The 22700-nt window shown below is 38.7% G+C and overlaps 1 protein-coding gene across 4 annotated transcripts in view; it reads left to right on the plus strand.

The window, feature by feature from the left end:
• The first annotated feature begins 554 nt into the window (after window positions 1-554).
• The window catches only part of LOC133554025 (integumentary mucin A.1-like), a 76013-nt gene continuing 53867 nt past the window's right edge, over window positions 555-22700 (plus strand). The window contains exons 1-6 of one of the 4 annotated variants that reach the window (XM_061902355.1): window positions 555-755; window positions 7052-7557; window positions 8877-11135; window positions 12025-12130; window positions 12296-12416; window positions 19481-19604. In XM_061902355.1, the coding sequence (XP_061758339.1) occupies window positions 19493-19604 (112 nt within the window). In that variant the 5' untranslated portion in view covers window positions 555-755; window positions 7052-7557; window positions 8877-11135; ... (1 more) ...; window positions 12296-12416; window positions 19481-19492. Of the gene's footprint in view, window positions 756-7051; window positions 7558-8876; window positions 11327-12024; window positions 12131-12295; window positions 13783-13887; window positions 14175-19480; window positions 19605-22700 lie in introns of those variants that run through there. The other 3 variants (XR_009807048.1, XM_061902353.1, XM_061902354.1) reach the window with 3 other exon arrangements.

The following is a 22700-nucleotide window of genomic DNA, read 5'->3' on the forward strand; positions in this document are numbered from 1 at the left end:
TGCATTTGATTGGTGAAACGCAGGCATGCGTAGTTCCTACTTTGAATGCGTGTCTGACAAAATCAAAACAAACAAAACGTGCATTAACAGATCGATAAAAAAAAAGTAGCGAGTAACGAGCTGATTGTAGATAAATGGAGCGGAGTAAAAGTAGCGTTTCTTCTTTATAAATATACTCACATAAAAGTAAAAGTATGTTGCATAAAAACTACTCTTAGAAGTACAATTTATCCCAAAAGTTACTCAAGTAGATGTAACGGAGTAAATGTAGCGCGTTACTACCCACGTCTGTATATATATATATATATATATATATATATATATATATATATATATATATATGTGTGTGTGTACAACCAGCAGTGACCAGATATGTTCTTGAAGAATGTATTATTTAATTGAAGTATAACAAATAAAAGAAATATGCTGATAAGTTAATGTTTGCTCTGTCACGTAAAAGATAGTTTTAGGAGTTAACTTATTGTAATCAAATGTTGACTTTTCGCCATAGCGTCACACGACAATCTGCACTTCCGGTTTCTGCTGTAAGATTTTTGACGGCGTTTGTCGTGAGAATTGCTTTGGTTGTTAAGAAGGGAGAACTTGAACTGGAAATATAAGAATTATAAACGAGGACGCACAACAGTGTGAATAATTGTTTGGTAAAACTACAGACTGAAATATATTCAAATACTATCACCGGAAGCGGAAGTGCGAGCAAGAATGCCGCCGAGAAGCACACAACAGCAAGAAAGGTAGGTCGTCTTTTAATCATCTTTTCTTTCTTTTCATGACCCTTCTTTTCTTTTAAATACCTTTCTTTTTCTTTTAATGACCTTTTCTTTCTTTTATTTACCCTTCTTTAATAATGACGTTGCCACAAAACATTTGACAGACGTTAAATGACTTTTTCACCGACTGACTAAATACATTTTCAAGTGCGAATAAACGTGTCAAACTAAGTTGGTTAGAAAGTTATTCCACTACTTAGTTTACAAAAGTAACATGTCCAAAAGACAATAACGCTCTAATTAATGAAATCCATTTCATCTTAAACATTGAACGGAGTGTAACTTTTATTCACCATGTATACGACTAACTCAAGAAGTGAAAACCTAAGTAACGTGTTAGTCACTTATTAGTCTAATATTTAATAACGTGTTAGTCTAATATTTAGTAACGTGTTAGTCCCTTATTAGTCTAATATTTAATAACGTCTTAGTCTAATATTTAGTAACGTGTTAGTCTGTTATTAGTCTAATATTTAATAACGTGTTAGTCTAATATTTAGTAACGTGTTAGTCTGTTATTAGTCTAATATTTAATAACGTGTTAGTCTAATATTTAGTAACGTGTTAGTCTGTTATTAGTCTAATATTTAATAACGTGTTAGTCTAATATTTAGTAACGTGTTAGTCTGTTATTAGTCTAATATTTAATAACGTGTTAGTCTAATATTTAGTAACGTGTTAGTCTGTTATTAGTCTAATATTTAATAACGTGTTAGTCTAATATTTAGTAACGTGTTAGACTGTTATTAGTCTAATATTTAGTAATGTGTTAGTCTAACATTTAGTAACGTGTTAGTCCGTTATTAGTCTAATATTTAATAACGTGTTAGTCCAATATTTAATAATGTGTTAGTCCGTTATTAGTCTAATATTTAATAACGTGTTAGTCCGTTATTAGTCTAATATTTAATAACGTGTTAGTCCGTTATTAATCTAATATTTAATAACGTGTTAGTCTAATATTTAATAATGTGTTAGTCCGTTATTAGTCTATTTAGTAACGTGTTAGTCTAATAATTAGTAACGTGTTAGTCAGTTATCAGTCTAATATTTAGTAACTTGTTAGTCCATTGTTAGTCTAATATTTAGTAACGTGTTAGTTCGTTGTTAGTCTAATATTTAGTAACTTGTTAGTCCATTGTTAGTCTAATATTTAGTAACGTGCTAGTTCGTTGTTAGTCTAATATTTAGTAAAGTGTTAGTCCGTTATTAGTCTAATATTTAGTAACAGTCCGTTATTAGTCTAATATTTACTAACGTGTTAGTCCGTTTTTAGTCTAATATTTAGTAACGTGTTAGTCCGTTATCAGTCTAATATTTAGTAACGTGTTAGTCTGTTATTAGTCCAATATTTGCCAGTAAATGTGAACGAAAAGTGAACTATTGGTAGGAAAATAACAGCAATGTTGTTGTTTTTATGACATGAATTACCTTTTTCTATCAACAACATCTGAGGTGGACAATGGTTATATTTAGATATGTTTTAGAAACAGATTATTAATCTTAGTCGAAATTTACACCTAAGAAATTAACACTTAAAGGTGAACTGTATTTTGGGGGAATTTCGGCAATCATTCACAATCCTTATGTCAGACATATATTTTCTTTCTTTATGCATTCTAATTCGTAAATAAACCACTTAGGTCGAAACTTAATATTAAAGTAGCAGTATTGTGGAAAAACAAGTTTACTATATATGTTTGTTGTGTGTCATCGTATCCATTAAACCTTATCAAATTGTATTTACAGTCCGAAAAGTATTTGAAAATACCATCTAAAATGTCACAAAATGCCACCAATTCAGTCACCATGTTGTCAGGTCAGTCATACTGGAAATACTCTCACCATGTTGTCAGGTCAGTCATACTGGAAATACTCTCACCATGTTGTCAGGTCAGTCATACTGGAAATACTCTCACCATGTTGTCAGGTCAGTCATACTGGAAATACTCTCACCATGTTGTCAGGTCAGTCATACTGGAAATACTCTCACCATGTTGTCAGGTCAGTCATACTGGAAATACTCTCACCATGTTGTCAGCTCAGTCATACTGGAAATACTCTCACCATGTTGTCAGCTCAGTCATACTGGAAATATTCTCACCATGTTGTCAGCTCAGTCATACTGGAAATACTCTCACCATGTTGTCAGGTCAGTCATACTGGAAATACTCTCATCATGTTGTCAGGTCAGTCATACTGGAAATACTCTCACCATGTTGTCAGGTCAGTCATACTGGAAATACTCTCACCATGTTGTCAGGTCAGTCATACTGGAAATACTCCCACCATGTTGTCAGGTCAGTCATACTGGAAATACTCTCATCATGTTGTCAGGTCAGTCATACTGGAAATACTCTCACCATGTTGTCAGGTCAGTCATACTGGAAATACTCTCACCATGTTGTCAGGTCAGTCATACTGGAAATACTCTCACCATGTTGTCAGGTCAGTCATACTGGAAATACTCCCACCATGTTGTCAGGTCAGTCATACTGGAAATACTCTCACCATGTTGTCAGGTCAGTCATACTGGAAATACTCTCACCATGTTGTCAGCTCAGTCATACTGGAAATACTCTCACCATGTTGTCAGGTCAGTCATACTGGAAATACTCTCACCATGTTGTCAGGTCAGTCATACTGGAAATACTCCCACCATGTTGTCAGGTCAGTCATACTGGAAATACTCTCACCATGTTGTCAGGTCAGTCATACTGGAAATACTCTCACCATGTTGTCAGGTCAGTCATACTGGAAATACTCCCACCATGTTGTCAGGTCAGTCATACTGGAAATACTCTCACCATGTTGTCAGGTCAGTCATACTGGAAATACTCTCACCATGTTGTCAGGTCAGTCATACTGGAAATACTCTCACCATGTTGTCAGGTCAGTCATACTGGAAATACTCTCACCATGTTGTCAGGTCAGTCATACTGGAAATACTCTCACCATGTTGTCAGGTCAGTCATACTGGAAATACTCGCACCATGTTGTCAGCTCAGTCATACTGGAAATACTCTCACCATGTTGTCAGGTCAGTCATACTGGAAATACTCTCACCATGTTGTCAGGTCAGTCATACTGGAAATACTCTCACCATGTTGTCAGGTCAGTCATATTGGAAATACTCTCACCATGTTGTCAGGTCAGTCATACTGGAAATACTCGCACCATGTTGTCAGGTCAGTCATACTGGAAATACTCGCACCATGTTGTCAGCTCAGTCATACTGGAAATACTCGCACCATGTTGTCAGGTCAGTCATACTGGAAATACTCTCACCATGTTGTCAGCTCAGTCATACTGGAAATACTCTCACCATGTTGTCAGGTCAGTCATACTGGAAATACTCTCACCATGTTGTCAGGTCAGTCATACTGGAAATACTCTCACCATGTTGTCAGGTCAGTCATACTGGAAATACTCTCATCATGTTGTCAGCTCAGTCATACTGGAAATACTCTCACCATGTTGTCAGCTCAGTCATACTGGAAATACTCTCACCATGTTGTCAGGTCAGTCATACTGGAAATACTCTCACCATGTTGTCAGGTCAGTCATACTGGAAATACTCTCATCATGTTGTCAGGTCAGTCATACTGGAAATACTCTCACCATGTTGTCAGGTCAGTCATACTGGAAATACTCTCATCATGTTGTCAGGTCAGTCATACTGGAAATACTCTCATCATGTTGTCAGGTCAGTCATACTGGAAATACTCTCACCATGTTGTCAGGTCAGTCATACTGGAAATACTCGCACCATGTTGTCAGGTCAGTCATACTGGAAATACTCGCACCATGTTGTCAGGTCAGTCATACTGGAAATATGCAACAATTGGAAAGAGATGCGCTGTTCATCATTCACAATTTTTATGTAAGACATGAACACGTATGTTTGGCTCTTTTATGCGTTTTAAATCGTAAATAAATAGTTAACAATTGAGTCAACAGATGGGGGGTCCTCTCAATATACTCTAAAACAGGGGTCACCAACCTCTTTGAAACCAAGAGCTACTTTTTGGGTACTGATTAATGCAAAGGGCTACCAGTTTGATACACACTTAAATAAATTGCCAAAAATAGCCAATTTGCTCAATTTATCTTTAATAAACAAAACTATGTATATATAATATATAAAAAAAAATTGGTATATCTGTTTGTCATTCCGTTATCCCTTTTTTTTCCCTTTTACGCAAGTTTTTTTGTAGAGAATAAATGAATGAAAAAAAACACTTAATTGAACGGTTTAAAAGTGGAGAAAACAGGAAAAAAATGAAAATTACATTTTGAAAAGTAGTTTATCTCTTTTAAAATTCAAAATTCAACCGATAAAAAGAAGAGAAAAACTAGCTAATTCGAATCTTTTTGAAAAAAATTTAAAAATAATTTATGGAACATAATTAGTAATTTTTCCTGATTAAGATTAATTTTAGAATTTTGATGACATGTTTTAAATAGGTTAAAATCCAATCTGCACTTTGTTAGAATATATAACAAATTGGACCAAGCTGTATTTCTAACAAAGACAAATCCTTATTTCTTCTAGATTTTCCAGAACAAAATTTTTAAAAGAAATTCAAAAGACTTTGAAATAAAATTTAAATTTGATTCTAAAGATTTTCTAGATTTACCAGAATATTTTTATTTTATTTTAATCATAATAAGTTTGAAGAAATATTTCACAAATATTCTTCGGCGAAAAACAGAAGCTAAAATGAAGAATTGAATTAAAATCTATTTGTTATTCTTTACGATAAAAAATAGAAAAATTACTTGAACATTGATTTAAATTGTCAGTAAAGAAGAGGAAGGAATTTAAAAGGTAAAAAGGTATACTGTGTGTGTTTAAAAATCCTAAAATTATTTTTAAGTTTTAATTTTTTCTCTAAAATTGTCTTTCTGAAAGTTATAAGAAGCAAAGTAAAAAAATAAATTAAATTATTTAAACAAGTGAAGACCAAGTCTCTAAAATATTTTTGGGGATTTTCAAATTCTATTTGAGTTTTGTCTCTCTTAGAAATAAAAATATCGAGTAAAGCGAGACCAGCTTGCTAGTAAATAAATAGAATTTAAAAAATAGAGACAGCTCACTGGTAGTGCTGCTATTTGAGCTTTTTTCAGAACAGGCCAGCGGGCGACTCATCTGGTCCTTACGGGCACCACGTTGGTGACCCCTGCTCTAAAACATCCAGAAACTGCCAACAATATTCCACTGACATGTCGTTACCTGAAAATGAGCCAAATATTAGTGATATTGTTATTATAAGCGCCAACGCAGACAATCTTTTGGTAGCAGTGAGCTAACATTAGCTCACTGCTATAGTTGACACACTCAGCCGACGGCTGCTTCTGAATGGTCTCAAACGTATTAAAAGTCAATTCTAGATTATATTTTACATATCTCTCACCTGCTAGTAGACACTTGTGGCCATGGATTGACAGGCATTTTGACTTTCACATCCCTGATGTGGCGAAAAGGACACAAAACGACGCTTGTTGCAGTTAGTTTAACCCTTCATGAGGATTGTGAGTGAATCTTCATCTAAAAGAGAGTATGTGAGTGTGCCGTCGGTCTGCGTCCCACCGAGAGTGGAAATATTACATTAAGTGATTGTTTTATTCTGGTTAGTTTGTATGTTTAGCAGCTAGCAATGCTGCGGATGCTAGTGTCACAATGAAACTGCATCCATCACTCTGCTTCTAAAATGTATTGCTCTTCCTCTTTGTGTTCGGGCTCAAAAATATAAGGTTCTGGATCATAATTGTTCCCAAAGTAATTGTTGCCTGTCACAAAGTCTGTTTGATTAGCATGTTGTTGTTGATGGGGAAGGGATCTGTGGTTCCTCCTAGGTCACGCGATCACGTGACTAGCTTCCTCGTTCTCTCTCAAAATGGCAAAGGAATCTAGGTGAGATTGATACTATTTTGATCATATGTAATTATCCGCAAACTTTGGAAGTGTCATAAATCAGATATATACAATAATAACTTCAATATAGAGGCAACTTGTTTTTCCGCTGTACTGGTACCTGAAGTCATTTATGAGTGTGTCTCAACCACAGAATGTCAAAAAGCAAAGACCTCCGCTAGAAATAATCTGATAAGGAAACTCAAAAGTGCACGTAGCTCTTCAGGTTGAACTCTAAAATGGTGATTGATTATTTTTCCTTAATTATTGTCAGACTATGTAACATCGGGAGTGTTTTGACATTATGAGTTATGACAAGCTGATGAACTGTCTGTGTCCTCAGGAAAGATGAACGCCCTAGATGGATTAGAGATATACATCCCAGAAGAGGCTCAAATAAAGAACGTAGCAATTTGGAGTTTACCACCCTCAGTGGTGAGAGGACTGGGCCTCCCCGCCGTGGACCCTAATTGCGTGAAGGTACTTGCAGATTCCCCACAAGGCATATGGATCTGTCCAGCAGTCTTGCGAAGCTCAGCGACACACAACGCCCGCTCACTGCTCACTGCTGAGTTCCAGCTTTCCCAGAGTCCCTTGAAAATCTCCTCAACCTCGTCTAGTTTGGAAGCGTATAACGTTTTGAGGGACAATATGTCGGGGACCTGCCGCCCTCGTACCCCCCTCTTGTTTCACTTCGAGAAGGCACCTCACACATCTGAGGATGCCATCATCATCTACAAGCAACAAATTTACCTGATGATGAGGGTCCCTACACCAGGCCGACAGGGGACATGTGAAGCCCGGGAGCCCATCCCTCATTCAGCATCACCAGATGAGGACCAGAAGAAGGTAAGCATGAAGACGTTTGGATCATCAAAAAATGTATCTAATAACGAGTCGTGTGTTTTATATCTTTGTGTTCGTTTACTCGGAAGTACAGCTAGACCATTACGGCGAAATTGATTTATATTGTAATCACGATTAGTGATTTGAAAACATTAGTATTGTACCACCAAAACTCTACTTTAAAATTAGTTTTAAAACCCTGGATACATATTATTAAGGAATAAACCACAACAAATAATAGTAATAGCAATAACAGTAAATTTAAATAATAATAGCAGTATAAAACCATACAATTCAGTTTTTCTTTTTAATTGTTTTTAATTTATTTTTTGACCTTTTACACTTAATGTATCACACTAGAATGTGTGCTTAATGTGTCCAAAAAATGTTTGTGAATTATATGAAAAAGAGTCCTCACATTTCTTGGTACAATATATCTTTGGACAATTTTGAGAAGTATTTAAAGTCAAAACATAATTGTGTAAATGTATCAATAAGGGTTGAAAACACATTACGCTTGTGCAAGGTACTTTTTTGCTACCTTTATTTTGTTAGCACAGTTAGACCGGATGTGGCGCACCAAGCTAATATTTTAAAGGGAGAAGTTGCAACCACTGTTTGTACATGAATTTTTTTATCGCTGATGTCTTTCACAAGCAGATGAAATGTGTATGGATTGTTTTTGTTAGCATTAGCTTGGCTGTTTCAGGCGTTGTTTGCTTCAGCATGTTGCGGTTGGATGAATCAGTGCTATCGGACACATCATTTTCACCAATTAAATGTTTCTTCTCCGTACAATGACATAATTTCACTCACATTTATGTCACTCTCCCTGATATTCTGTGTTTAACAGCCCTTTTCTTTTTATTGGCCAAATCCGTGACTCTGTCTGCGGTTACATCGATGCAGAAATTAGCTATGCTGTTCTTTTTTCAATTGACTTGGGTGATTATTGATTAGGCATAATAGAGCAGTGACAAATAAAAAGTAGCAAGCATGGTGACATCCAAAACTTCTCATAGAGGTTTTATTTTTTGTGTGTGTACATTTAGTAAGACCAGCTGGTTTGGGTCATCGCCAAAGCTGTGCCAGATTTCATGGCCGTTCCTATTTGCTGGCCACTGTTTTGTCATTGATATTTTGACCTGCACTACAATTGTTCTTTATTCAAATGTTTGACATTATTTCTCATTGCACAAATATTGTGGGCTCCCGTACTGTTAGTTTTTTGTCTAACCCTTTGGAACAAATGACTAAGGACAAGTTTAGAGTTTTGGCTGCTTACTTCCCGTGAAGTGACGTGCGTCTGTTTTGTTTTGCAGCTGGATGAGCAGCTCGCTGCACCCCAGGACCAAGTGGAACATTTCAATGACAACCAAAGCCATTTGGAACAGGCTCATTCTGTCATGACCTATGAACCGCAAGAAGTTCATCCACCCGACCGCTATAAGTGGCTTACCAACGAGTCTCCGCATTCAGACTTTTGCTCAACTCCCAAAGACGACTTTGACTTTAAAGAGCTGGAGCAACAGGAAAAGATTGCTCGGATGAAGGCAACATTGAAAGAGAAGCTCAGCAGCCTGTGTGCCACTAAGTGAACCCTCTTTCAGGCTGAGGAAAACTGCATGGTTTTTCCTAAGCAACTAATCACATTCAAGTGTTGAAAGGCTACAGTCCAACCCACCATTAAAAATGTCAGGAAGATTTAAGCATGTGGAAGGAACTTAGGTTTGTTACCATTTGCCACCACAAGGGGGCCATATTGGTGGATGTGTAGTGATCAGACCCCAACCTAAATCACTTGGGAATAAGATGTGATCAGACCCCAACCTAAATCACTTTGGAATAAGATATGATCATCTTAAGTGCAGATGTGTAATGATTAGACCCCAACCCAAATCAGTTTGGAATAAGATGTGATCATCTAAAGTGCAGAAATGACACTTTATGCTTGTTGGCCATGAGCAGTTTTTGTGGCCCGAATGATCCTGCATATTATACAAGTAAGCTCTTGGGATGTTTGGAATGCACAGGTATTCTAAATTCCTGTCCATAAGTGTGAATGTGAATGACATGTGTCTTGTGATTGGCTGGCGACCAGGGTGGTCTCTGCCTTTCACCTGAAGTGAAGTGAATTATATTTATATAGCGCTTTTCTCTAGCGACTCAAAGCGCTTTACATAGTGAAACCCAATATCTAAGTTACATTTTTAAACCAGTGTGGGTGGCACTGGGAGCAGGTGGGTAGTGTCTTGCCCAAGGACACAACGGCAGTGACTAGGATGAAGTCACCTGGGATAGGCTCCAGATCACCCGTGACCCAAATGTGGACAAGCGGTGTGGAAAACTGATGGATTAACCTATTCAACATCCTTTAAGTGTGTGTGTGTGTGTGTGTGTTTGGATATATATATATATATATATATAAACATATACATATATACGCATATATATGTATATATAAACATATACATATATACGCATATATGTATATACACATATGTATGTGTACATATACACATATGTATATGAATATATATGTGTATATATATATATATACATGTATGTATATATATGTATACATATATATATACAGCAGGAGGAGATGAGTTAATTGTGTGCAGGTGTGTGTGCCACGCTCCTGATTCAAATTGTGGCGGCGTCGCTCCCAGCAAGCCCCGCCTCTCTGCTCCGCCGCATCCTCTGCCTCCTTGCCGTCACTGGGCCCTGCCCCGCCGTCGGCCCGTTGGCGCCGCCTCTCCACAGTCCTCCATTGCCAAACTCAAGCCGGGCTTCAGTCCGGCTGAGCATACTCCTCCCCCCCCCCCCCCCCCTTTTTTTTTAGGGAGTTGGGGGGGAAAAACTGCCGCGGCCACCTGTCTTTTCTTCTGTCGCGTCCTCCTCTTTGACCTTTTCTTTGTCTTCTTCTTTGTTGTTCTTTTCTTTGTCCTCCTTGACCTTTTTTTGTCTTCCTTGACCTCTTCATCCTCCTCATCATCATGCTCCGGCTCGTCCTCACCATCATCATCTTCCTCCTCTTCTTCTTCATCATCCGATTCTTTGTCATCATCATCTGATTCATCTTTTTTTTCTTCATCCTCTAATTCATCCCCTTCTTCGTCCAGCCTGACTTCTTCTTCAGTCATTTTCTTGTCCGGTTCATCCTCCCCATGCTCTTCTTCGTCATCATCCTCATCATGGTCTTCCTCATCATCATCATACTCCTTTTCTTTTTCATTGTGTTCTTCCTCTTCCTCCTCCTCTTCATTCACTTCTTCTGTTGCATGCTCCACCAGGTGTGCATCTGTCTCCTCAGCGGGGGGCGCCTCCTCTGCACCGCAGTCTGCCTTTTTGTCTTCGAGGGGCAATTCGCCGCCCGTCTGGTCCGCCAATGCTCGCAGGAGCCGGCAATTCTCACGGCTGCCTTCTGCGAGCTGTGTGAGCGCGCCGATCAGGGCCTACAGGGGATCGTCCTCCCCCGCCTTCGGTGATTCGACCAAGTTGGGTCCCAGTTGTGACAGTCTTAAGCCGTCGTCGCTCGGGTTCAGCAGACCACCAAGGAAGGACATGCTTTTGAGCAGGTTTGACTCTTTTATTTTTCAATAAACGCGTCTCTTGCCGGGTTGGTTTTCAGCCTTTCTGTCTGCTGCTCGCTCCTCGCTCTCCTTCAGTCGGCCGCGTTGTCGTGCGCTCAGTCTCTCCTCTCCGTCTCTCTCCGATCGCTCTTCATCCGCTCCTGCAGGCTCTCCAACTTCTTTTTTGATCTCTCCTCCTCCCCTTTTATACAGCAGGAAAAGATGAGTTAATCGTGTTCAGGTGTGTGTGCCACGCACCTGATTCAAATTGTGGCGGGTCGCCCCCAGCAATCCCCGCCTCTCTGCTCCGCCGCATCCTCCGCCTCCTTGCGGTCATCTTGGGAAGGGCAGCCTCTACAATATATATATACGTATGTGTGTGTATGTGTATATATATATTTATATGTATATCGAGGCAATTCAAGTACATAATAAAGAGGGCCGCAGTTTAAAGAGTCCAAGGTCTCAGGGACTGGACATCAAAAATTTGATGTTTCTTTAAAAAGTTCCTTCATAGGTTATATTTCTTTGAGACTGTGTTTACTTGTTTACAAAGTAAACACATCAGTTTTCACACTGCGCCCTCAATAAATGTATTATTCTGCCCTCGCTACTAGTTTCCATTGTGTGCAGGTAAACAGTTAACTGCAGAAAGAAACAGAAGCTAAGTTGTGTTGATGATTACTGTCCCTTCTTTTAAATTATTTTTTTCTGTAGTTGTATTTCTTTATTTTGGTTTGTAAGACTAAACATAGAAACATCACAGACATATAACATCCATGGTGCATGTTACAAAAATAAAATAGAAGATTTAGTGTTCATACACACAGCAGACATCGCACACTTGTGGCTCAACACAATTAAATCTACGGTGTAGTTTTATTCCCCTCTGCAGGTGGAATTCAGCACTACGATGAGGTGGCGACTTGTCCAGGGTGTACACCGCCTTCCGCCCGATTGTAGCTGAGATAGGCGCCAGCGACCCCAAAAGGGAATAAGCGGTAGGAAATGGATGGATGTGTTTAAGCAGTTTTGATGGCCAGAGTTAAACAGCCAAAAACAACACAAAAGATATCACAAATTTAGCAATTTCAATACATTGATACTTTGTTGTTCAGTGGCTGTTAAATACGTTGACCTTTGCAGTTTATTTACATTGTTTTCAGGGTGGATAGTGCCATCTTCTGCTGCGTCATTCACAGAAAACCTGTTTGGAATGCTTTCATCAAGTCCATTTGGGGCGTTTTTGCTGGGCCAAATGAAAAGCTTTGGAGGCCGGCTGTTGATGTATGTATGTGTACATTATTTGCCATGTAAAGACACTGTGTATAACAGAGGAGATGTGTATATATGTACTTCACAGTGGTTGAACATTTACATCATCATTACAGCATACTTGCCAACCTTGACACCTTGTATACCTGTATTATGTGTGTATACCAGTCAGTATGTATTATGTGTGTATACCAGTCAGTATGTATTATGTGTGTATACCAGTCAGTGTGTATTATGTGTGTATACCAGTCAGTATGTATTATGTGTGTATACCAGTCAGTATGTATTATGTGTGTATACCAGTCAGTGTATATCATGTGTGTATACCAGTCAGTGTGTATTATGTGTGTATACCAGTCAGTATGTATTATGTGTGTATAGCAGTCAGTATGTATTGTGTGTGTATACCAGTCAGTATGTATTATGTGTGTATACCAGTCAGTATGTATTATGTGTGTATACCAGTCGGTATGTATTATGTGTGTATACCAGTCAGTATGTATTATGTGTGTATAGCAGTCAGTATGTATTATGTGTGTATACCAGTCAGTATGTATTATGTGTGTATACCGGTCAGTGTGTATTATGTGTGTATACCAGTCAGTATGTATTATGTGTGTATTATGTGTGTATACCAGGCAGTGTGTATTATGTGTGTATAGCAGTCAGTGTGTATTATGTGTGTATACCAGTCAGTGTGTATTATGTGTGTATAGCAGGCAGTGTGTATTGTGTGTGTATACCGGTCAGTATGTATTATGTGTGTGTACCAGTCAGTGTGTATTATGTGTGTGTACCAGTCAGTGTGTATTATGTGTGTGTACCAGTCAGTGTGTATTATGTGTGTATACCGGTCAGTATGTATTATGTGTGTATAGCAGTCAGTGTGTATTATGTGTGTGTACCAGTCTGTGTGTATTATGTGTGTATACCGGTCAGTATGTATTATGTGTGTATACCTGTCAGTATGTATTATGTGTGTGTACCAGTCAGTGTGTATTATGTGTGTATACCGGTCAGTGTGTATTATGTGTATATACCAGTCAGTATGTATTATGTGTGTATACCGGTCAGTATGTATTATGTGTGTATACCAGTCAGTGTGTATTATGTGTGTGTAGCAGTCAGTGTGTATTGTGTGTATACCAGTCAGTGTGTATTATGTGTGTATACCAGTCGGTGTATATTATGTGTGTATACCAGTCAGTGTGTATTATGTGTGTATACCAGTCAGTGTGTATTATTGGTGTATACCAGTCAGTGTGTAATGTGTGTATACCAATCAATAGGAGTTGGACTATCGACATCTAACCATTGTTTTAATATTACCGCTTTTGTTATGATGCATTTTGAAATAAATGCATTTTTACTCTTAAAAGACATGTTACTAAATGAAATGTATATATATATATATACATATACATACATACATATATATATATATATATATATATATATATATATTAGAAAATGGATGGATGGATGGATATATATGTATGTATATATATATAACTGAAAACAGAAATAGTTCTCCTTGATGATCTTTTGGAACTGTAATATCAATTTAGAAAGGGAGCAAATGCATCCAGCGTTTTATCGCCTGCGACGAAGAAAGTAGGAACATTTTTAGACGAAGTGCAGCTGAATGTTCTGATAAGGCAATGATGTCAGACTTGAAGGCCATCCTCCACACTATAATAGCCAAGGTGTGCAGAGTCGGCGTGCAAAGTCAGCATGGACGCTTCTCCCGCCAAATGCTGGCCTTTCAAGGTAAGACCCCCATTTACTTTCTTTCAAGTCAACATGGCTGGCTTTAAAGACTTTTTTTTCCTTTCATCTCAATGTTTATGGAAAGTCTTGACAGTTATTGACATGCCACTGTGTGTGTGTGTGTGTGTGTGTGTGTGTGTGTGTGTGTGTGTGTGTGTGTGTGTGTGTGTGTGTGTGTGTGTGTGTGTGTGTGTGTGTGTGTCAGTCAGTATGTATTATGTGTGTGTACCACTCAGTGTGTGTGTGTGTATACCAGTCAGTGTGTGTGTGTGTGTATACCAGTCAGTGTGTATTATGTGTGTATACCAGTCAGTGTGTATTATGTGTGTATACCAGTCAGTGTGTATTATGTGTGTATACCAGTCAGTGTGTATTATGTGTGTATACCAGTCAGTGTGTATTATGTGTGTATACCAGCCAGTGTGTATTGTGTGTATGCCAGTCAGTGTGTATTATGTGTGTATACCAGTCAGTGTGTATTGTGTGTGTGTACCAGTCAGTGTGTATTGTGTGTGTGTACCAGTCAGTGTGTATTATGTGTGTGTACCAGTCAGTGTGTATTGTGTGTATACCAGGCAGTGTGTATTATGTGTATACCAGTCAGTGTGTATTATGTGTGTATACCGGTCAGTGTGTAATGTGTGTGTACCAGTCTGTGTATTATGTGTGTGTACCAGTCAGTGTGTATTATGTGTGTGTACCAGTCAGTGTGTATTATGTGTATACCAGGCAGTGTGTATTATGTGTGTATACCAGTCAGTGTGTATTATGTGTGTATACCAGGCAGTGTGTATTATGTGTGTATACCAGTCAGTGTGAATTATGTGTGTATACCAGTCAGTGTGTATTATGTGTGTATACCAGTCAGCGTGTATTGTGTGTATACCAGTCAGTGTGTATTATGTGTGTATACCAGGCAGTGTGTGTTATGTGTGTATACCAGTCAGTATGTATTATATGTGTATACCAGTCAGTGTGTATTATGTGTGTAGACCAGTCAGTGTGTATTATGAGTGTATACCAGTCAGTGTGTATTATGTGTGTATACCAGTCAGTGTGTATTATGTGTGAATAGCAGGCTCATCAACACTTTGGCTCTTTATTTTACAGCAAATACTATTAAAAAGAACTATAAAAGTGGAATAAAAGAGTAAACAGGTGAAATGTACAAAGAAAAAGCAAAAACGTTGACCGTTTTTTTCTTTAAAACTGTCATTGCTCAAAATATAAAAATGAAATAAAATCACAGTTATGAATATTTGAGCCATTCAAGGTTTAAATTACTTCACATCAAATATTTCACTTAAAAATATTTCCGAGGTAAAATATTACACATTTTGTGTTTGTGGGATAAAAAGCAGTTTTCTTTCGCATAAAACATGAAAAACCATTAATAACTTGTGATTGACGGATAGAAGGATTGTGAGCGGCTATGCCAGCAACTTGAGGGTTCCAGGTTCGATCCTCACTTCTGCCTTCAAGTCACTGCCGTGGTGTCCTTGGGCAAAACACTCGACCCCACACTGCTTGATGGAACTTCAAAATGGAGATCTTGGATTTTCAAATGATAAATGGGTTGTACTTGTATAGCGCTTTTCTACCTTCAAGGTACTCAAAGCGCTTTGACACTACTTCCACATTCACACACTGATGGAGGGAGCTGCCATGCAAGGCGCTAACCAGCACCCATCAGGAGCAAGGGTGAAGTGTCTTGCTCAGGACACAACAGACGTGACGAGGTCGGTACTAGGTGGGGATTGAACCAGGGACAGTCCCCCAATGTAAACCGCTATGAGTCTCTAGAGAAAAGCGCTATATAAATATTTCACGTTTGAAGTTGATCTTCAGAATTAAGTGTTGAAAGTTAAAAAAAAAAACACTTATGAGTCCTTATGGATCCCCAAGTTTTTTTTTGTTTTTTAAACAGTCAAAAATGATCATGAATTAACATCATTTTTTTAAAAGAATTTAGTGACCAAATTAAAGCTCCATTTACTTCACATCCAAAATTCCGCGATGAAATGTTTTTGGGGAAAATATTTAATACAGTATTTTGTCTTTTTGCAACCAAAAAAAGGGTTTTGACAAAAACGGCAAAACAAAAAAATGTAAAAATGAACTTTCTATCACCAGATAAACCTGAAGTTGATCTGGAGAATGAATGGCTGAACGTTAAAACACTGAGTGGGGACCCAAGTGGGACCTAAGTGGCACCCAAGTGAGACCTAAGTGGGTCCACAGTGGGGCCTTAGTTGGACCCCATGTGGGACCCTAAGTGGGACCTTAGTTGGACCCCAAGTGGGACCCAAGTGATCCCCAAGTGGGACCCAAGTGATCCCCAAGTGGGGTCCAAGTGATCCCCAAGTGGGACCCAAGTGATCCCCAAGTGATCCCCAAGTGGGACCCAAGTGATCCCCAAGTGGGACCTAAGTGATCCCCAAGTGGGACCCAAGTGATCCCCAAGTGGGACCTAAGTGGGACCCAAGTGATCCCCAAGTGGGACCCAAGTGGGACCCAAGTGATCCCCAAGTGGGACCTAAGTGATCCCCAAGTGGGACCCAAGTGATCCCCAAGTGGGACCTAAGTGGGACCCAAGTGATCCCCAAGTGGGACCCAAGTGATCCCCAAGTGGGACCTAAGTGGGACCCAAGTGATCCCCAAGTGGGACCCAAGTGATCCCCAAGTGGAGTCCAAGTGGGATCTTTTTGGAAACTGTCATTGCTTCAAAAACAATACTGAATCTAAATATTTTTCAATGAATTATTAACTTAAAAAAAACTCCAATTACATAAAATCCTAAATTCCACTTTGACAATTTTAAGAGAAAATATATATTAACATAAATGTTGTGTTTAGAAACAAAAAGCAGGCTTTTGACAAAAATGACATAAGATTTTTTTTAAATGAACTTTATATCAACAAAAGTTGATCTAGAGATTTGGGTGTTGAATGAAAAAATACAAAAATGAATGACTTATTCTTTCCAATTTTTACAACTGAGACCCTTTTGGGTGCCTGGTACCAAACTTGAGGGAAGCCCTAAAGTTTAAATAAATAAATATAAGATATTTGTTCTGAAAAAGAAAAATGGCCCCCGCATGCTTTGATTTATGAGTGTTTGGCCCTCAGTGGAACTCTTTTGGAGCCCTGCTGTGTACTGTAAACCTAGTCTGATATCAAATGTATCATACAAATAAAATGAAGAAAGGTTTGTCAATGGACTGAATGATGAGGTCATATACAGATACAGGTAGTGTGATATCAAATGTATCATACAATAAGATGAAAGGTTTATCAATGGACTGAATGATGTCATATAGAGATACAGGTAGTCTGATATCAAATGTATCATACAATAAGATGAAGAAAGGTTTGTCAATGGACTGAATGATGTCATATACAGATACAGTTGGTGTGATATCAAATGTATCATACATTAAGATGAAGAAAGGTTTGTCAATGGACTGAATGATGAGGTCATATACAGGTAGTCTGATATCAAATGTATCATACAATAAAATGAAGAAAGGTTTGTCAATGGACTGAATGATGTCATATACAGATACAGGTAGTGTGATATCAAATGTATCATACAATAAGATGAAGAAAGGTTTGTCAATGGACTGAATGATGAGGTCATATACAGGTAGTCTGATATCAAATGTATCATACAATAAGATGAAAGGTTTGTCAATGGACTGAATGATGTCATATAGAGATACAGGTAGTCTGATATCAAATGTATCATACAATAAGATGAAGAAAGGTTTGTCAATGGACTGAATGATGTCATATACAGATACAGTTGGTGTGATATCAAATGTATCATACATTAAGATGAAGAAAGGTTTGTCAATGGACTGAATGATGAGGTCATATACAGGTAGTCTGATATCAAATGTATCATACAATAAAATGAAGAAAGGTTTGTCAATGGACTGAATGATGTCATATACAGATACAGGTAGTGTGATATCAAATGTATCATACAATAAGATGAAGAAAGGTTTGTCAATGGACTGAATGATGAGGTCATATACAGGTAGTCTGATATCAAATGTATCATACAATAAGATGAAAGGTTTGTCAATGGACTGAATGATGTCATATAGAGATACAGGTAGTCTGATATCAAATGTATCATACAATAAGATGAAGAAAGGTTTGTCAATGGACTGAATGATGTCATATACAGATACAGTTGGTGTGATATCAAATGTATCATACATTAAGATGAAGAAAGGTTTGTCAATGGACTGAATGATGAGGTCATATACAGGTAGTCTGATATCAAATGTATCATACAATAAAATGAAGAAAGGTTTGTCAATGGACTGAATGATGTCATATACAGATACAGGTAGTGTGATATCAAATGTATCATACAATAAGATGAAGAAAGGTTTGTCAATGGACTGAATGATGAGGTCATATACAGGTAGTCTGATATCAAATGTATCATACAATAAGATGAAAGGTTTATCAATGGACTGAATGATGTCATATAGAGATACAGGTAGTCTGATATCAAATGTATCATACAATAAGATGAAGAAAGGTTTGTCAATGGACTGAATGATGTCATATACAGATACAGTTGGTGTGATATCAAATGTATCATACATTAAGATGAAGAAAGGTTTGTCAATGGACTGAATGATGAGGTCATATACAGGTAGTCTGATATCAAATGTATCATACAATAAAATGAAGAAAGGTTTGTCAATGGACTGAATGATGTCATATACAGATACAGGTAGTGTGATATCAAATGTATCATACAATAAGATGAAGAAAGGTTTGTCAATGGACTGAATGATGAGGTCATATACAGGTAGTCTGATATCAAATGTATCATACAATAAGATGAAAGGTTTGTCAATGGACTGAATGATGTCATATAGAGATACAGGTAGTCTGATATCAAATGTATCATACAATAAGATGAAGAAAGGTTTGTCAATGGACTGAATGATGTCATATACAGATACAGTTGGTGTGATATCAAATGTATCATACATTAAGATGAAGAAAGGTTTGTCAATGGACTGAATGATGAGGTCATATACAGGTAGTCTGATATCAAATGTATCATACAATAAAATGAAGAAAGGTTTGTCAATGGACTGAATGATGTCATATACAGATACAGGTAGTGTGATATCAAATGTATCATACAATAAGATGAAGAAAGGTTTGTCAATGGACTGAATGATGAGGTCATATACAGATACAGGTAGTGTGATATCAAATGTCCGCTGTATCCAAAAGGTGGGTGATGATGCAGGTGTTGGTGTGCTCCTCAGGTGTGGTGCGTGATGAGTCTTGTGGGGTGGCCCGCACACTCGGAGGCGGCCAACAAGCTCCGCTGTGGCACAGACCTGCTCAACGACCTCCTGTTTGTGTGCGGCGATCGCGGGATCTATTTTGGTAAGTTTGTTTTGTGTTCTTCCCCGGATGAAAGAGGTCACAGGGTCACATGATCTATTTTGGTAAGTTTGTTTTGTGTTGTTCCTCGGATGAAAGAGGTCACGGGGTCACGTGATCTATTTTGGTAAGTTTGTTTTGTGTTGTTCCCCGGATGAAAGAGGTCACGGGGTCACATGATCTATTTTGGTAAGTTTGTTTTGTGTTCTTCCCCGGATGAAAGAGGTCACGGGGTCACATGATCTATTTTGGTAAGTTTGTTTTGTGTTGTTCCCCGGATGAAAGAGGTCACGGGGTCACGTGATCTATTTTGGTAAGTTTGTTTTGTGTTGTTCCCCGGATGAAAGAGGTCACAGGGTCACATGATCTATTTTGGTAAGTTTGTTTTGTGTTCTTCCCCGGATGAAAGAGGTCACAGGGTCACATGATCTATTTTGGTAAGTTTGTTTTGTGTTGTTCCCCGGATGAAAGAGGTCACGGGGTCACATGATCTATTTTGGTAAGTTTTGTGTTGTTCCCCGGATGAAAGAGGTCACGGGGTCACATGATCTATTTTGGTAAGTTTGTTTTGTGTTGTTCCCCGGATGAAAGAGGTCACGGGGTCACGTGATCTATTTTGGTAAGTTTGCTTTGTGTTGTTCCCCGGATGAAAGAGGTCACGGGGTCACATGATCTATTTTGGTAAGTTTGTTTTGTGTTCTTCCCCGGATGAAAGAGGTCACGGGGTCACATGATCTATTTTGGTAAGTTTGTTTTGTGTTGTTCCCCGGATGAAAGAGGTCACGGGGTCACATGATCTATTTTGGTAAGTTTGTTTTGTGTTCTTCCCCGGATGAAAGAGGTCACGGGGTCACATGATCTATTTTGGTAAGTTTGTTTTGTGTTCTTCCCCGGATGAAAGAGGTCACGGGGTCACATGATCTATTTTGGTAAGTTTGTTTTGTGTTGTTCCCCGGATGAAAGAGGTCACGGGGTCACATGATCTATTTTGGTAAGTTTTGTGTTGTTCCCCGGATGAAAGAGGTCACGGGGTCACATGATCTATTTTGGTAAGTTTGTTTTGTGTTGTTCCCCGGATGAAAGAGGTCACGGGGTCACATGATCTATTTTGGTAAGTTTGTTTTGTGTTGTTCCCCGGATGAAAGAGGTCACGGGGTCACATGATCTATTTTGGTAAGTTTGTTTTGTGTTCTTCCCCGGATGAAAGAGGTCACGGGGTCACATGATCTATTTTGGTAAGTTTGTTTTGTGTTGTTCCCCGGATGAAAGAGGTCACGGGGTCACATGATCTATTTTGGTAAGTTTGTTTTGTGTTCTTCCCCGGATGAAAGAGGTCACGGCGTCACATGATCTATTTTGGTAAGTTTGCTTTGTGTTGTTCCCCGGATGAAAGAGGTCACGGGGTCACGTGATCTATTTTGGTAAGTTTGTTTTGTGTTGTTCCCCGGATGAAAGAGGTCACGGGGTCACATGATCTATTTTGGTAAGTTTGTTTTGTGTTGTTCCTCGGATGAAAGAGGTCACGGGGTCACATGATCTATTTTGGTAAGTTTGTTTTGTGTTGTTCCCCGGATGAAAGAGGTCACGGGGTCACATGATCTATTTTGGTAAGTTTGTTTTGTGTTGTTCCCCGGATGAAAGAGGTCACGGGGTCACATGATCTATTTTGGTAAGTTTGTTTTGTGTTCTTCCCCGGATGAAAGAGGTCACGGGGTCACATGATCTATTTTGGTAAGTTTGTTTTGTGTTGTTCCCCGGATGAAAGAGGTCACGGGGTCACATGATCTATTTTGGTAAGTTTGTTTTGTGTTGTTCCCCGGATGAAAGAGGTCACGGGGTCACATGATCTATTTTGGTAAGTTTGTTTTGTGTTCTTCCCCGGATGAAAGAGGTCACGGGGTCACATGATCTATTTTGGTAAGTTTGTTTTGTGTTGTTCCCCGGATGAAAGAGGTCACGGGGTCACATGATCTATTTTGGTAAGTTTGTTTTGTGTTCTTCCCCGGATGAAAGAGGTCACGGGGTCACATGATCTATTTTGGTAAGTTTGTTTTGTGTTGTTCCCCGGATGAAAGAGGTCACGGGGTCACATGATCTATTTTGGTAAGTTTGTTTTGTGTTGTTCCCCGGATGAAAGAGGTCACGGGGTCACATGATCTATTTTGGTAAGTTTGTTTTGTGTTCTTCCCCGGATGAAAGAGGTCACGGGGTCACATGATCTATTTTGGTAAGTTTGTTTTGTGTTGTTCCCCGGATGAAAGAGGTCACGGGGTCACATGATCTATTTTGGTAAGTTTGTTTTGTGTTGTTCCCCGGATGAAAGAGGTCACGGGGTCACATGATCTATTTTGGTAAGTTTGTTTTGTGTTCTTCCCCGGATGAAAGAGGTCACGGGGTCACATGATCTATTTTGGTAAGTTTGTTTTGTGTTCTTCCCCGGATGAAAGAGGTCACGGGGTCACATGATCTATTTTGGTAAGTTTGTTTTGTGTTGTTCCCCGGATGAAAGAGGTCACGGGGTCACATGATCTATTTTGGTAAGTTTGTTTTGTGTTGTTCCCCGGATGAAAGAGGTCACGGGGTCACATGATCTATTTTGGTAAGTTTGTTTTGTGTTGTTCCCCGGATGAAAGAGGTCACGGGGTCACATGATCTATTTTGGTAAGTTTGTTTTGTGTTCTTCCCCGGATGAAAGAGGTCACGGGGTCACATGATCTATTTTGGTAAGTTTGTTTTGTGTTCTTCCCCGGATGAAAGAGGTCACGGGGTCACATGATCTATTTTGGTAAGTTTGTTTTGTGTTGTTCCCCGGATGAAAGAGGTCACGGGGTCACGTGATCTATTTTGGTAAGTTTGTTTTGTGTTGTTCCTCGGATGAAAGAGGTCACGGGGTCACGTGATCTATTTTGGTAAGTTTGTTTTGTGTTGTTCCCCGGATGAAAGAGGTCACGGGGTCACATGATCTATTTTGGTAAGTTTGTTTTGTGTTGTTCCCCGGATGAAAGAGGTCACGGGGTCACATGATCTATTTTGGTAAGTTTGTTTTGTGTTGTTCCTCGGATGAAAGAGGTCACGGGGTCACGTGATCTATTTTGGTAA

Source organism: Nerophis ophidion, linkage group LG06 (assembly GCF_033978795.1).
Source record: "Nerophis ophidion isolate RoL-2023_Sa linkage group LG06, RoL_Noph_v1.0, whole genome shotgun sequence".
Taxonomy (NCBI): Eukaryota; Metazoa; Chordata; class Actinopteri; order Syngnathiformes; family Syngnathidae; genus Nerophis; species Nerophis ophidion.